The 17658-nt window shown below is 32.0% G+C and overlaps 2 protein-coding genes across 6 annotated transcripts in view; both read left to right on the top strand.

Moving 5' to 3' along the window:
- Nucleotides 1–17658, top strand: part of LOC129800873 (rap guanine nucleotide exchange factor 4) — a 147399-nt gene that overhangs the window by 53435 nt on the left and 76306 nt on the right. For all 5 annotated transcript variants that reach the window (XM_055845590.1, XM_055845587.1, XM_055845589.1 and 2 more), the window contains 2 exons: nt 11975–12117; nt 12920–13011. In XM_055845590.1, coding sequence (XP_055701565.1) covers nt 11975–12117; nt 12920–13011 — 235 coding nt within the window. The remainder of the gene's footprint in view (nt 1–11974; nt 12118–12919; nt 13012–17658) is intronic.
- Nucleotides 934–4302, top strand: LOC129800877 (sodium-coupled monocarboxylate transporter 1-like). The gene is made up of 3 exons (XM_055845605.1): nt 934–1750; nt 1808–2435; nt 2494–4302. Exons 1-3 carry the CDS (start codon nt 1053–1055, stop codon nt 2878–2880), a joined length of 1713 nt encoding a protein of 570 aa, XP_055701580.1. The 5' UTR covers nt 934–1052; the 3' UTR covers nt 2881–4302.

Here is a 17658-nt window from a genome sequence, read left to right as displayed (position 1 = left end):
AATAGAAATTTTGTCATCTATTGAATCTGATTTAAATTAAGATATATTCCATGGGCCTTTCGAATAAGCTACACTACAATCGGTTTTACAATAGTATATCTTATTGGGTATCCAGTAAGTTTACTGACTGGAGGAAGTAAGCTTAACAATCAATGACTTCTGGCCAGTATTCTAAAAAAAGAACAAATTAAACAAATGTCTGCAAATTACTTAGAAGAAATAAATCTTCTCTCATAAGATGAAAAAGATTATTTGTTCTTAGAATGAACATGAAATTTTGTTGTATTTATTTTAATTTATTATTTACCTCGTGTACTTAAATGACACTACATGACTAGAAAGCATTAGGTCATGAAAACGTGACATTCACGTCTTTAATGCTTTCTGTATTTTCTAAAACATTTCGTAATAAAAAACATGAATTATGATAAAAAGTATGTCGAGTTGTTAAACAATCGTAAAAATTGCAATTAAGTTGCTATTGAACGTAATTCATTCAGTCGTTTTCTCTAACTCAAACATGGTGTTTAGACTATATTCTTCCAACGCTTCCAACATTTACAAGGATCGATTATGTTTCACCGTGTCCTGTTCTTGTGATTTCCTTCTTCATCGGACTCTATCTTAGGTTTTAGTCCAAAACCAACCCAACTACACTTGAAGAGAATTTTTATTTGGCAACAATTTATTTATGGAGTTACTTGAGATATTTATGCCTACGGTACTCTTCACTGGTAATACGCTGTTTTGATGTTTATCATGGTTACTGCATTTCCTGTATTTCTACCAGTTTTCTCAGAATTTTACCTATACCTTCAAATTTGAATAGAAATATATTGTTCATTTATAGCGCGATTTGAGGAAGTTTCAACATTTTCATATGTATTTTTTTTTAAATAATATTACCTTTTATGTCATGAAATACACAGAAAAAAGACATGGAAACTGAAAGTAGAACATAAACATTTAAGTTTATTGCAAACTCGAGGTTTAGGAAGTCATGGGTAAGACTAATAAAGCCAAGTCAAGCAGTCACTTTCTTCAATTCAACAATGGCACTTCATAAAAGTTCTGTTCATGTGTTTAGTGGTATAGATTATGTTCTTTTTGTTCTTGTGCTTATAATCTCATTCCTCGTTGGACTATACTATGGAATTTGGTCAAAAAATAAACCAACTACACCTCAGGAATATTTTCTGGGCAACAGAAATATGGGCATATTTCCAGTAGCCATTTCGCTTCTCGTTACATTCGTATCCGGAATAAACCTCATTGCTGTTTCATCAGATGTTTATGCACACGGAACTCTTCATTGGCTTTACGCTGTTAGTAACTTTGTAATGGTCATCGCATCGTCATTCATATTTCTTCCGGTTTTTTACGAACTTCGCTTGCCGTCAAGTTTTAGTTACTTGGAGCTACGGTTTGGACGCAAAGTCCAACTTCTTGCGAGTTTTATATATCTCGTGGGAACTTCGTGTCTCGTAGCAGTGATTCTGTATATACCGAGTTTAGTAATCAACCATGCGGCAGGACTATCTACAGCCCTAACTACTATAGTTTTGGGTTTAATATGTATTTTCTATACGGCTGTCGGAGGATTTAGAGCTGTAATTTGGGCAGATCTCTTTCAAGCAATTCTGATGTTTGGATCTTCAATTGGGATCGTTTGCGTGGGTCTTGGACTAGTCGGGGGATTTGGTGAAATTTGGGCAGCTGCAGAACGTGGGGGAAGACTAATATATTCCAAGTGAGTGATTCCAGTTCAAAAGAAATTTCGATTTCAAAATAACTAAAACTTTTTCAGTTTCAATCCTGATCCAACAATTCGCCTTACGACCTGGACTTTTGTTATTGGACATTCGTTTCACATAACCCAGCAGTTTGGTTTGAATCAACAATCCGTTCAACGCTGTTTGAGTGTTTCAAATCTAACCAAAGCTCGGATTATTCTTTTTCTCTTTTACCTCGGACAAATGTTCTTCGTAGCATTTTCAATAATTGCAGCTCTACTGGTCTACGCTTATTATGAAACATGCGACCCACTTTCATCCGGAATGATTCAAAAATTAGACCAACTTATGGGTAATTTTGTTTTCGAAATGTCTGAACACTATCCAGGTCTTTCGGGGCTGTTTATTGCTGGTCTTATTGCTTCAACTCTATCTACAATGTCTTCCTGTCTCAATAGTTCAACCGTCTGCCTCTACGAGGACTTCATAAAACCCATTCTACCTCAAATGTCTCAGAAGACGTCTTGCAATTTGCTGAAATTATTTACCCTTCTCTTAGGATGTCTTCAAATCGTTTTAGTTTTTGTTGTGGAAAAATTAGGAACTGCTTACGTAATCCTAATTACTGTTACCGGTTTAACGAACGGAGCAATGCTCGGACTCTTCACGATGGGCATGTTGGTTTCGAAAGCTAATCAAACGGTAAGTAATTCTACTTTCTCAGGAAGATTCGAGTAACTAAACTTAATTCTTTTATTAGGGAGCAATAGCTGGTACTATTTCTGCAATTTTTGGATCTGCTGTACTCGTCATTGGAGGTTTATCTAAAAAACCAGATCCACATCTTCCAATGAGAACAGATGGATGCTATTTTAATTTCACAATTTCTACGAATACTTTGCTGTCTACGACGTCTGATCAAAATGCAGATCTTCCTTGGATTTTCCGAATAAGCTTTATGTACTATTGTTTAATCGGATTCATGATAGTATTTCTTGTTGGATATCCTGTAAGTTTACTAACTGGTGGAAATGAACTTAAGGATAAACGACTTTTGGCACCTTTCATGAGGAAGTATCTTAGCACGACTACTACTAAATTTGAACCTGAAGAAATGAATCCTCTTTCAAGGTTAGAGGATAATTAAAGTCTTAAATCTTGAAATTATGATATTTATCCGAAAACCAATGACATATTTTGGCAGTAATATTTAAACTCTCTAAGCACGTTTTGTTAAGTAAAAACTACGAAAGGTTAAGAGACTCATTTCAATAACGATTTTAATTTCATTGGTATTACCCAGTTTAATAATTTTTTTCAATCTATTCAAAATATTATAATAATTTCTACGTCAGAATTTTTTTTTTCTTCGAAAATAACACTATATGCGACTCGTATGCAATATAAAATAAATGCCAAAAAGAATTTTTAATTAACCTTTTCTAAGTATCATATTATCAGAATGTTTATAATGAGTAATCTCCAAAAAGCTGTAATATATTTTCTGCCAAATATCCTGAAGAAGCGCTGTAATTAAATTTAAAAAAAATCGTGATTTAATCTGTGCAATAAAAAGAGTGAATTTGCCAAAAAAACGCTGAAATATTTTTAATATCCCACAGAAGTGTCTAATTCAGTGAAAGATAGGAACATAATATTCAGGTATAACCTCTCCTATTTCCACATTTTGCCCCCAACACAGAAAAGTTTGAAATTTATAAGATAGACAAAAGCCCTTAAATCTCTTCTACATATTACTCAAAGCTACAGCAAGCTTTTCCGACAAAAAAAATATTTTCTATAACGTTACAGATGGTACTTGAATAGTGAAACATTGCATATTGTGGAAACGATTTTGCCTTCACTATATATATAATATATTTGTATATTATTTAGGGGACTTTTTCCAAGGGTGAACACTGAATAAGAAAGGAATTTGCTGACGAATTGACGAAATTGAAAGACGAATTGAGCACTTTTCATACAAATGGTTGAAAATGAAAGTCGCGCGAATGGTTCAATATACTTTGGCAGGAATTCAGTTGAAGCTCATGAGGGCTCAATGAAAATTCCTCTGTGAAGGATAACAATTTTTTGTGTGGCTTATTGAAGAGCTATTTTTTGTCCTTGTTGGCTAAATAAATAATATCTACAAACAGAGATATGTCATATAAATCAGGAAGCAAACCGATAGCACTTGATGGTATGTAAATTCATTTATGCAGATGAGAGTTTATCTCTCAATTGAAGTGATTATGCGATAATGGGAGCATTAAGATGTTATACGACCCTTAATGGATTTTCCATCATCACTTGTTTATCTCAGTCATTAAATGCGGCGGGAAACTCCTTAATTTTCAGTAAAACACAATTTTAATTTAGTATGTGTGGAAATCGGAAATTTTAATTTAGACTTTAAATTTTTAATATACTCCCTTAATGTGTTTTGCATAAATTTTTCAGTTGCAATATGCAATACCTACTTTCAACTACCTGTAATGCGTGTATTATGTATATGTAATAGCATTTTCACTCTATGAAAAATGAGTAATAAAGTGTATTCCTGTAATTTGTGTTTTTTTTGACGAGAACTATCGCATTCAATTCATTCAGTATATGGTAGTGCAACTGCATAAAGCCCGAAATTCAATCATTCAAAATTTCAGGAGTATCTGAAAAATCTTGCTATACAATTTTCATTCCTCAATCATTGTAATTTTAATGCAATGCATTTTTTCCGAAATATTAATACAATTGACACCACATTATTTATTTAATGTAAACGGTGTACACGTAACGTAGACTATACAGTGATATTTAAAAATACTAAAAACGGCTGCCACAGCCTGGCCTTGTCTCTTGATTGAGTGGGCATTTCCTGACATTCTTATTCAATGGTTCTTATTTAATGAAAGATCTGTACACAAATAATGTTGCTTTGGCTTATACAACCCGTGATAGAGCTTTTCCATCGTTTTGGTTCTTGAGGTTGGTTACCGACGCTAAGACGGTGATGGCCGCAGGGAAGGTTGGAAATGTCACAATCAAGATGAAGAATAAATACAATACAATACAATACAATACAATACACTAAAATTAAAAGAGTCAGCAAAGCGTGCCAACCTTAGATTTTTTACTCTTAAAGCACTTTGGTCCCATCTATATTAATAAAATTCTTTAGAGGTAAAACTAATGGGAAAAGCGCATAGTGCGTCCGAGGATTTCAGGAATTAAATTGTATTTCAATACCCTAAGCTATTTAGGGAAATCTTTTGAGCAACCTGTAAATTGATTGAAATTTATTACGAGTCAGTAACTTTCAAAAATTGCGCGTTGAAAAAACTTTGCAAAATTTCAAAAACTACAGAAAGATTTCTGAAATTAATAGGAAATATTTTTTCTTTTAATTTTCAAATTAATTTATATAGAATACATATTTTATTTCTAATCATATATTAGCATTTTTAAAATAATTCTTCAGCAGTAATTTTATTTATTTTTCAGATGTTTAATTTTTATTCTTTGTTTTTAAAGTTTGGTAAACCCTATATATATATATATATATATATATATATATATATATATATATATATATATATATATTATATTGTGAAGCACAGCCAGTAAAAGTCCTCTTTACTTGAAATTTCATTAGGATTTTGCTGATGGCATCAATCTGCACGAAAAAAAGATTTTTCACTGTATATTCAACTGACATGACGGTTGTTGATATGGGACAGAAATGACCTTAGGGTAACACGAATTCAAATTAAATTTCACAAACAGGAGGACATTCACAGTAGATCTAATGGAATAAATTATTACAATAAAATATGCGCCAAATGGAAATGAAAATAATTTCCTCTAGCATACAGAATATTTATCATTTATAAGTGAATTAAAACCAGAGTCAGCAGGAAAAGCGTGTGAAAATTAGAAAGTAATCGTGTTGGTAATAAAGAATTAATAAAATTTAACAATGAAAATCACAGATCAAATATACGATACAGATAACAAAACATGTCGAAAAGGTTAATTTATTGAGATACCGCGTAAAGCTTTACTCAAAAATGGAAATTATGATGAATGAGTGAGATTTGTGCTTTTCTTAGAATTTGTATAAATAGGAATTTCCTCAGGAGAAATTTTCTTGCCATTGTTTGTTGTCTTGGTGTTGTAAAAACCGTCTTGTAGAGTAAAGTAGGTGAGGATTTTGGGATCAAAAATGGCGAAAACACAAAAGAAGAGACCATTGAGGATCTTATACTCACTCCAGAAAACCCCTTTCAATTAATTAGAAGAGTTTCTTACTGAAAAAAGTCCCTCCTACATTCAATCCTTCCCTCGTTTCTTTATATTCCTCTGCCTTGCTCCTCGACAACAATAAACTTTATAGCGTGCCACCTTCTTATCAGGACAAATGGAAAGAGGACGAAATACTCAGGAGATAAAAAAAAAATACATAAGATCCCTGGACAAACTTCGTGACGTTATTTGTCAACGGATGAGAGTCACAGCTTAAGAAATACTTAGTTTGAGCAGTGTCGAACTTTATATTGAAGCTTTGAGACAAAAGTTGCAACTTTTAAGGACAATACGTTATGCAGTGTTTATATCTCTGGCCTAAAAGTACTTTTCTTAGTAATGAGCGAAAAGACTTATGCCCAGCTCACAATAACTTTTATTTGTAAACATTTTTTTTTCAAAATTTCCTATGAGAATGAGCGATATGACTAGATCTAGATCTCACTCACTCTCATTGAAATGTGAAAAACATGTTTACAAAACAAAATTTTTTACAAAAAAATGTTTACATAACAAAAATCAGAGCATTATTTTTTGAGTCATTTGCAAACACAATAAGACAGACTTTTATGTATTAGTTTTTTTTTAATTAACCAAAACGTATTCGGACTATTTTCCAGTTAAGTGAGAGTTTTGTGCTAATTTTTGTTAATTAAATAAGATGAGAAATTATGGCAAATAAAGATTTTTAAAGCATTTAATTTTAATTTTGTTTAATGTTTGAAGAGAAATATTTAACAACTGAAACAATTTTTCATAAAAATTTTGAAAAAGTTTTTTTTTTATTTTACTATTTTTTGTGAATTATTCTATAAACTTTTATAAATATAAGTAAGCAGTCTTAAAAAAAATAAAGAAATTACTGATACTTTATCAATTGAAACCGTAATACAGTTGGATTAGAAATTTCACAGTCTTTAAGATTGTGGAAACTGCTCTCTCATGGAGTTATAGGAGTTAAAAAATAATCAATTCTATTCTAGCAAATCGTGTGAAAACGGTGCCTTTCCTGATTAAACTTTGATCTGGAAAAAATCTAAGTGGAGATTTTTTCGGACAGAGGAAAAATCTGCCTGGAACCTCCAGAACATGTCAAAAAATTAATTATACCGCCGCCAGGGTCAATTTAGAAAAATACTAAAATAAAATATTGCAGAAATAGTAAGAGTTTAATATGAATTGTTTTTCTAAACATTTTCAATAGCTATAAAAGAACTTTTATGATTCCAGAAAGAAATTATAAATTTTAAATTTCCATCATGATAAGCTTTTCATATATTTATATTTACAACAAAAGTTTTAAAAGACTAGAGAATTTTCCATTAAGTTTCCAAAGGATAAATCAAATAGACTTTATGATTTTATAAATTTCATGGAAACGAAAGTTTAATTATACATTTTTGTTCACTATGTTTTCATCAAAGTCATGAAGACAGCTTTTATAGAAGTTCTTGATGTTCAGTTTTATTCCCACTACACCGAATTATTTAAAAAGCATTCCATTCATGATTTTATAAAGCTCCTGTTTACTGAAGGGCTTTTCATTTTCACACATAACGAAATGTTGAGCAATTTTCCTGCACAATGAAAGTTTCCATTGAAAAAAACCCCCCGGAAAGCTCAGTGAAAGTTTCACCTTACAAAAATGTTTATACGAAAAGTTTAGCCAATATAGAGCACTTTTTCGAGCATATTAACACTTTGTATTAACACCAAATCGAGAGTTTTTGGTGCGTGTACATTTACGAGGTTACGGTAATAAAGTGAGCTGACAAGATGACTAATTATCCTGATTTCATGGTAAATATATCCTTGACAATCTTAATTAAGGCACTTCTCTCTCAATGTGTAGGTGGTTTATTTTAAATTTTTAGCAGCAGTAGCTAGAAAATCACTCACCTGTTAATTTTTTTTCTCTTTAGCTATAGAGGTGCTTTAATTTCTGCACAGACCCTTTTTATCGGACTTTTTATGTGGCTTTTTCTCGCTTGATGAGAACTCTCTATTAATAGATGCTGAATAAATTTACCAGAAATATGACTTTCCCTGAAATTTGTGAATTCTTTTTAACTGAGGCAAAAAATGAGGCGCAAAAAGCTTTCAGAAGAAAAAAAATTGTATGTTAAATCCTTAAAGATGTTTAAAATTAAATTTGTTTAAATGCGACTAGTACATTTTACTAATTGAAAACTTGTTACTTTTTTATATTTTCTTGTTTAGAGTAATTTCTATTCACATTCTTCTGAAGCTGCATAACATCTCCATAGCCTTTATTGATAAGTTTCGAATAAATATTCATTTTTTGTCATACATCTAGGCCCTGTAGTTGTGATTCGTTGTGCTATGTAGGGGAAGGCTGTCAGGCTTCTCACATACTCTGGCTTCGAACACTTTTTATTTTTCCCATATCCCTTTAATCAGTCGGATCTATTTTTTCAGGAAATGTGTTACTGATTAGCTCTTAAAATATATTGCCATAGATAGGTCAGATTCATTAAATGAATATGGGAAAAGTCATAGTGTATGCGAAACCTGAAAGCCTTCCCCTGTAAGGACAGTATGATGCTTTTAGTCGTCTTTGGTCTTAACTATTTCACGTACAAATTTACAATGCCAAAATTTATTTTATTAATGGATGTTCTAAATATTACCATCATGTGGATTAGGATTCCTGTAGAGTATCACAGAATTTTCCCAACTTTTTTTTTACAATTTATCAAGAATTTATATTTATACAATGTATCAAGAAGCTCTTTTTGTCCTGTAAGAAGAATAAGAATAGGGGCACGAAAATTTAAAAAAAAAAATGGATTCTCAAACAAAACTTTCTAGGATTTCCTTATCAAAAGAAATCTCTCACTGTGACTTTCATCTTTTGCCTTACGCCTGACTTTCCCGCATTCCCATTCCAGGGATCAAGCCCGGAAAATCTATATGGCAAAGCCATGAAAAAACTTTTTTGGCTGTCCTTCTATAATCACAATTTTTCTGTCTCACTGGGATCTGGTTCAATTGATTTCGCTGCAGAAGATTTGTTGTTACATGAAAAATGACTTTGTGTGAAAAGGGAAAGGAATTCTTGATTGCTAACAAATGCGATTGGAAAATGTGCTATAGATTTTTAACTCTATGCTATAGGGGAAAGTACTCTCCCTTCGAACGTTCATGCTTTCGAATAATGTGAATTTTCTTTTATTTTCTCTAACTAAGAGACTCACATAAATTATTATATAATTATCAATAATTGATAATAAGCTAACTAATATTTAATATAAATGCGTAAGTCTCTTAGAAAAATCACATTATTCGAAGGCATAAACGTTCGAAGGGAGAGTACTTTCCCCTATATTACGAATCAATCAGTTCTTTTCCTAATAGATAGGGGTGTACTCTTTGGTGAATGATTAATGATTGGATGAATGAAAGTGATTCTAAAAGGTTAGAGGACATTGAAAATAGAAAGGAAAAAAGTAATTTGAAGTTGTCTCCCTATTCAACAAGTGAATTGGTTTCATTTGTTATCAACATACAAGGAGGAATGGAAAAGAGAAATGTAGTCTTTATGGTATTAAATGAGTGTGAAGTGTAAGAAAGTGTTTTTCCATTTTATCCCCTCGATTTGACCGTATAAATGACGCAAGATCTTTTGTTGGGAAACGCAGTGTCTTGCAGGAGGTAGTAGGATTTGAGGAAGGTGTCTGGGATGATGAGGACCCTTTCCGTTGGGACATGATGTGAATGCGTGAAGACACGCTCACATTGTGGTGGATAATAGCTTTTCACAGGGATTGCAAAAAGGTCTTCTAATGGCCTGTTGTAATGCAATAAAACATCCCAAGATAGCCTCCAGCAAGACAAACTCCTTTCGCTGTAACTAAAAAACCCATTCTGAACCCACGTCCAACAATCAATGTTCTGAAGGTTCTGAAGTTTCTACTTTCTCAAACTCTCATTAAATAGATATATTTCAGATTTTTCATCAGCCTATACGACGACTAACTTAATTGTCTCTATACACTCTGATGGATAGTGAAACTACTTTTTATTTTATTAATTTTGTAATTAGAGGATGGTAGGGGTAGTCTATCGTGTTTCGCACACACTATGGCTTCAAACACTTCATATTTTTCCCATATTCTTTTAATGGATCTGACCTAGTGGCAAAATATTTTGACTGCCAATCTTGAGTCATAAATTTCTTGAAAAATTAAACTAGAACTAGATTCATTACAGTAACGAAAAAATGAAATATTCGAAGTCAGAGTATGTGCGAAGCTTTGAAGCCGTTCTTTGATTTAGGACTGATTGCATGGGTTGCATATATGCATATTAGCACTAAGATTCTAACAGAAATGCAATAAGTTTTAATACAAATTGATTCTTTTTTTCACTGCTTTTTCAGGAATGTGCTCTGTAAACTTGAAAATTAGTTTGTCAAACTTGTTTTCTGTAAAATAATTTCTAATACTTTTAAAAATAAATTAGAATATCGCACATTCAGGTTTAGATAATATATATTTACATTGGATGCCTTGTTATTAAGAAAATGTAATATCGTCTACTTCGTCTCAAAGCAAAGTTATGTCCTTCCAAACTTTTTCAAACGTGTTTTCCACAACGCCTAGATATGCCGTTTCATTGCTTCTTTGAGAAAAATTAAAACGTAGAAATTAAAATAGTTAAAAGTAATCGAATTTTAAGAAATAAAACAGGTAGACGATATTAGAAAAATTGAGTACTCCTGATAAAATAGTAATAATATGTTTTTTTTTTAAATTAAAAATATAATCCATCTCCAAGGGGGTCTCAGTGGCAAAATAGGCAAGACCGTTGGTTCTTGGGCGGATGAGATCTCTGGCTCGACTCTAACAGTTGTGAGTTCGAGTCCCGCCCGGTGCAAAGATCTGAATGTTTAGAAAAAGACATTTTCACTGTGATATAACGTAATAAAAATGCACCGCCGCTGCCCAAAAAACTCCGGAAGCATGGAAGAAGCATCCACATCACGGAGAAAGGCGCTCCTGGGCGGTCTACACATGGACTTAGCGGATTCTTTCAACACGGGATACAACAGCAGCAATATAAGATGATTACATTGTAACAAGTATTTCGACACGATTAATAATAATAATAATCCATCTCCAAAATTTTATTATAGATCTACAAAATCTAGTCTCAGAAAGCACACTTGAATAATCTTTAATGAAAATTTTACAATAATATTTAAAAATATATGAGGGGTTTTTTTAGTGGTTTAGCTCAGCCAAAAAGAAATTGCAAATAATTCGATGTTCATTTGCACTTTTCGTTAACTCCTTTTCGCACTGAGTTTTTAGTAAAACAATTTTAATACAGAATATAAATTAATATTAAAAGATTTTGAATTTGAAAACTATTAACCGTTAAAATTATTTTTCATAAATTTTGAGTTACTTACTTTACACAGCAAAATATCTTTTCGATATTAACTCACTGGAAACCTCTCGCTATCTGGGATACTTTTAATGAGCTCATCTCGGGAAATGAAGCATACATGGGTACGCAAAAATCGATATGCATATGATAGTTATAATCATAAATATCCATCGCAAGCTATCGCAACAATAAGGCTACACTCTCGCTCTATACAATGTTAATATAATATCGATGAGATTTAATAGGTTCTACTTTCACAAATATGCCAATCCAATTCCATTCCACCTACGTACCTAAACATTTTTATTCTTGTATCCTCTGTGGCATTCTTCTGCCCACCCACTCTTCTTCTAAATCCCGAGGAAACGCCAAAAGATATATGTATTTGCTGTAAGGTAAAAGGGCTTACGAAAGAGCATGGAATGCTGAAAGAGGTTTTATATTAGCCAATTAAATCTGAGGGAATAATAGCATTATTGCAAAATATATTCTCAACCGATTCCCTTTCCGTTTCTTTTCAGGCCATGTGATCGTAATCTTCGGGATGCTGAGCTCATATCATGTCGCCTGAGGCGAGTAGAGCCCCTCTGTCGATTACCAGGTTCAGCCCTTCAGCAGCTGGCAATGTGCGGTTTTTACGAGGATCTCGAAAAAGGTGTAACATGTAAGTATACATTATTCCCAAGACCTTTACCATAAGCATGTAACTTCTTCCAAACACACATATCCCTATTTACATGGAGCTTTGGAACTTTGAAGCTTTTTAAATCACAAACCTTGTTCTTATTCACTTGAAAACTTTCTGTCCCTTGACTGGTTCAGATTCTCAAGAGATTCATAAAGTTATAATCTTTTAATTGAAGAAGATGAAATGTGCAACGAATGAATATGCCAAAGGCTAACTTCTCTGTTTATATAGAATATCCAGTGACAATTTTAGATGCTAAGAGCTAGTTTATTCATATTTAATGACGTCTTTATGACATTATGTGCTTTACAACAAAAGATCCTAATCCATTTGTTCTGAAATCTTGAAGGACTTTATTTAAACCTTTAATGAAATGTTTCTTTTAAAATTATCCGGAAATTTTAAAAGATATAAACCATGTAAGAGCGTGTTGCGAATATACAATTTTAACCTAATGAAAATATTTGTTTCTAGATTATGAAATTCTCAACCTTTCTTTGCTCTTTAAGATCTCTTAAACTTGATGTCTATTCAATAAATTTTTCTCGAGAATCTTGCCAGATCGTTTATTTTTAAATAATAAATGATATCCTAATAGTTTCCACAACGGTGAAAAAAACGTCTTGGGTGAATAAATTCCTCCCCCCCACCCATCCATTGCCACGTGTAAGATGAAAAAAGGACTTTTGGGGACGTGATGTGAATGTCGTAAGAGCTCCAATTCACGTGTATCATTTTGAATTATGCAAACATATTTAAACAATGTCTCTTTCAACAGTATTTCGTGCTGGAGAGCAGGGACGCTTTTGGTATGCTGTACTTGGTGGTTCACTAGAAGTTCGTTATCATGCAGCGGATGCAGATGGAAAGGTAAGAATTAATATCATATGCACCACCTTCATTTGCAGGAGTGCTCGATGGACTCCCAAAGGGAGGTTCGTTACTCTCTATTTCCATCTACTGCACACCACGTAATTCGAATGACAATTGCAAAAAAAAAGAAACTTTTGGGAGAACTAGTCTTTTAATGAATTTAAAGTTTAGTTTAGAACTTGTTTGCTGCTATTAATCTTTTTATATTCGAATATTGAGAACGTAGGGGAATAATGAAGGTGTTTAAGAGGAAAAATCACTGTTGTTGGATTTGCTAAGTTTGCAAAATGTACAGAATTATTTTACAGAAGTTAACTTAGCGAATAGTATCTTGTTTATAGATAATGCAGAGAGAGACAATGTTACACATTGTTCTCATTCACTGACTTTCCCATGCAGAATTCTGCACGAGAAAGTTTTGTATCACTGAAAATGAGCAGAATGAACATATGCTTTTACTATTACTTCTGTTCTAGGTAAAATGTTTTCCTCCTCATTTCACTATGCAACACGGTTTTGTTAACGGAGATCTCACATGGTACGTTTGATAGAGTCAAGTCCCCTGATTAAGAATCTGGTCTTGGTTTTGCTCCTATACGTAACAATTTTTTTTATTAATACTTTTATATTTTTTCTGCTTTGCCTTACATTATCCGTTATATCTCAGGTTCTAGTGAACGGAACTTGAAAAGTTTGGGTGCGTTGGAAAGCTCATTAGTCGAGCTTCAATTTTAATAATTACAAAAAACCTTGTAAAACCACTCCTTCGGGGTGTAAAATTGAAGTTTCTCTAAAAATTACCAAAAAAATGGTCCTAAAGTGAGGTTTTAAAAATTTGTATAAAATAAACTAAACAAAATATTAAAAATCCAATGATACCAGGTGATAAGCCACACTTAGAACTACAATTTTGTTCATCTGAGACATCGCGCTCCGATCACTCTAAATGCTTCATTTGTTGGTTTTTGCCATTTTCCAAAAATATGAAGTACCTATTTTAGAGCAAATTTCCTAAAGATTTCTGAGAAAACATCTTTTAAAACTTGTGTGAAACATACATAACTGTTGAGATTCTTCTTTAATTCGATCGAGGGACCATCAACATGATTTTCTTTAACATCCCCAATCAACATTCAGCCACGTGAAGAAACCCCTAAACTCCTTTTGGAATGCTTTTTTATGATTGGTAGAAAACGCATCAGCAAATATTTCGTAAATGCATTTCAATGACTTTAGATCATACTTTCATTTAAAATTAACCTCTACTAGAAATAGTATTCGATGGATGGATGGAAATAAATAAAAACAAAAATTGAATACTTAAAGGAAAATTGAGAGCTTTTTAATGAGGGTTGATTGGAAATGTAAATGAAAATCATGTTAATGGTCCCCCGATCGAATTAAAGAAGGATCTCAACAGTTATGTATGTTTCACACAAGCTTTAAAAGATGTTTTCTCAGAAATCTTTAGGAAATTTGCTTTAAAATATGTACTTCATATTTTTGGAAAATGACAAAAACCAACAAATGAGGCATTTAGAGTGATCGGAGCGCGATGTCTCAGATGAACAAAATTGTAGTTCTAAGTGTGGCCTATCACCTGGTATCATTGGATTTTTAATATTTTGTTTAGTTTATTTTAAACAAATTTTTAAAACCTCACTTTAGGACCATTTTTTTGGTAATTTTTAGAGAAACTTCAATTTTACACCCCGAAGGAGTGGTTTTACAAGGTTTTTTGTAATTATCAAAATTTAAGCTCGACTAATGAGCTTTCCAACGCACCCACAATTTTCAAGTTCCGTTCACTAGAACCTGAGATATAATGGATAATGTAAGGCAAAGCAGAAAAAATATAAAAGTATTAATAAAAAAAAATTGTTACGTATAGGAGCAAAACCAAGACCAGATTCTTAATCAGGGGACTTGACTCTATCAAACGTACCATGTGAGATCTCCGTTAACAAAAAAAGTTGTGAATTTGTTGCATAGTGTTTTGATAGGGATGAATTTAATATTAGGCAGAATTGTGCAGACAAAAACTTTAACAAGTTTGTTTGGCTTGTACTCATAGAAAATTACTGCAATTCAATGAGCTAACTCTTATACCCACGAAAAACTTCCGTGCCAAAACCTCTAAGACATACCTAGAATGGTTTTATGGTGTCATCCATCAGGTATAATAGAATTCCATGAGAGTTTCTCGCACGTACAACAAGGGAAAGAGGAAGTGCAATGGTTCTAAGAAACAAAAGGGACTATCATTAAATATTCCCTGCACGTTTCACTGAACACAAAGAGCTTTTGACTCTTACTTTTCTGACTTCATTTGCTATCATGCATCCGCCTTGTGTTAAGCCCCGAAACACGAGAATTTAAATCAAAAGTTTTCCCACAATTTTCCATTTCTGGACTGCAAAATATATTCCATTGAGGAAAGGGAGTTGTAAAAAAAAGTTGCCTGAATTATAACTCGTGTATGCACTGTAGATTGAAAATTTACATTTTTAATCCACCACGCAGAATGTTATCCCGCAAGAACTACTTTCAGAGGAATTATTTCAAAGATTTTTAATTTATTCAAAATCCTTTCTTCTTCCTACACTCTTTCTGCTTTCGCTTCAAATTTAAACAGACTTTTTTTTAGCATAAATCCATTCTAAAATTATTCCTTTACTGCAGAAATCTTCTATTATTATTTCAATGTTTTCTGTACTGTTAAACTATGAAATAATATTATATTTAAAAAATTAATTGAAATTGTCATCATAATTAGGCTAATCTTTTTTTTATTAGTATATTATTTTCCGTGTCTGATAGTTCATAAACACAATGGCCAACAGAAGAATCACAATTCTCAAGAAAACTGAATATCTATCTTGTCACTGCAATCGAATCTTTTATCTCTTTTATCAATTTCTTCAACAAATACAATTTTACAGATTTTCTAATTGTTCCTCTTTTAGAAAATACAGCCAATTAAACTTGATCTTTTTTGAAGAGGAGAAACTCAGGGAACATCATTTTGAGTTTATAAATTTAAGTATCAAGTTCCACAACAAATGAAAACAACTCAGTGAATTTTTCAAATTTGTCAAAAGTTTCCTAGAAAGGTTGAGGGACCTTAAAAAAGACTATCTTAGTTGTTGATGATATGAAAACTTATTTTCTTTTTCTTTCCAAAATTTCATATGAAAATTTTCCGGCTTTCAGAGTTTTTAAATTGAGTATTGATAAAATTTGATTTTTTACTTAGAAAATTTCACGTATTTTAGTAAATTTAGCAAAATTTAAGTTATTTTAAAGAGTTAATTATATTAAATGAGTTTAATAAATAATTATTTCAGTAGACTGTTATAATTCTCACTTTATTTATATATTAATTTGATTTTTTTTTATTTAAAGAAATAACGAAAATATTCGGAAAGAATTTTCATAAAAGATTTACTTTAAATGCAATTTAACTTACAAAATTATTTTTTTCTGACTGTTTAATTGAATTGCAAAAGCTCTTGTGAACTTTTCTATATTTCTGGAGATACAAGATAAGCATACCCCTCAACAGAACAAAGCTACAGGCTATCAGGAACCAAAACTTTAGTAAATTTTCAATCCCATGCTGCCATTTTAAATTTTGCAATACCTTAAAACGAATTATCACAATCATTGTCCTTTATTATTTATTTTCAGCAGACAGGTTTAGTTATAATATCCGATGAAATTCAATTGTTTACTAACTCCGTAGGATATATAAATAAACAAATGAATAGCCTCAAATGGCAAAATCCCATCAATATTTTGTAATTCCGATTGAAACTCCACAAGAACCATTCATTCTCAGCCCTAAAGCTTCGACCAGAAAATACATTATTCAACGGTGAAAGTTGTTCGCACCATTCTTGGTGCTAAACTTAAACTAACACCTCCTAATGGATGCTCTTGCTTTTTTTGCTCCCATGCACCATTTTGTGGGCTTTTACGGGGCAGATGCTTTTAAAGTGCCCATATATTGCTTATTCGTGCAGATGGGGAAAGCTAAAAGGATGAGAAGATACCATGGTATTTACCTGAATTTATTACAATTCCTTTGGTGCTCGAAAAAAAAGCTTAAAAAGGCCATCAAAGTCAATAAGTATTCTATGAAATGTCACACATTTGAATGTGCTGAGAAAAAGCTCACTAATCCCAATCAAAAGCTCACATCAAGCGTTCAAGGTTTTCAACCTTTAGTTATTCCAATTTTTTTATATTCCTTATTTTTATTTCCCCGTCGGCAAATTGGGGCAAAGTAACCTCTTACAGAGATGTTGAAAAAACATTCTATCAATTTTCTGTATAAATAATTACGTGTAATTTATTTAGCATAAAAAATATAACAAAAATATATGAACCTTAAATTTGAATTTAGTTTGAAATATCTTTCTTTTGGAGGATTTACTTTATACTTTTAAAAATTAAGGTAAGATGCTTTTCTGTTAAATATTTTATTTACTCATTTATTTTGATGTACCTTGTCCATTTTTGGACATTATTGGGTTTACGAATGTTTCTTTATTTACAATGTAACGTTAAAAATGTACCTTCAAATGCTTCAATCTTTTCCACCGGGTGGTACTCAAACTAGAACGCATTTATTGACTAAAT

Source organism: Phlebotomus papatasi, chromosome 2 (genome assembly GCF_024763615.1).
Source record: "Phlebotomus papatasi isolate M1 chromosome 2, Ppap_2.1, whole genome shotgun sequence".
Taxonomy (NCBI): domain Eukaryota; kingdom Metazoa; phylum Arthropoda; class Insecta; order Diptera; family Psychodidae; genus Phlebotomus; species Phlebotomus papatasi.
This window is presented reverse-complemented; position numbering and strand designations above follow the sequence as displayed.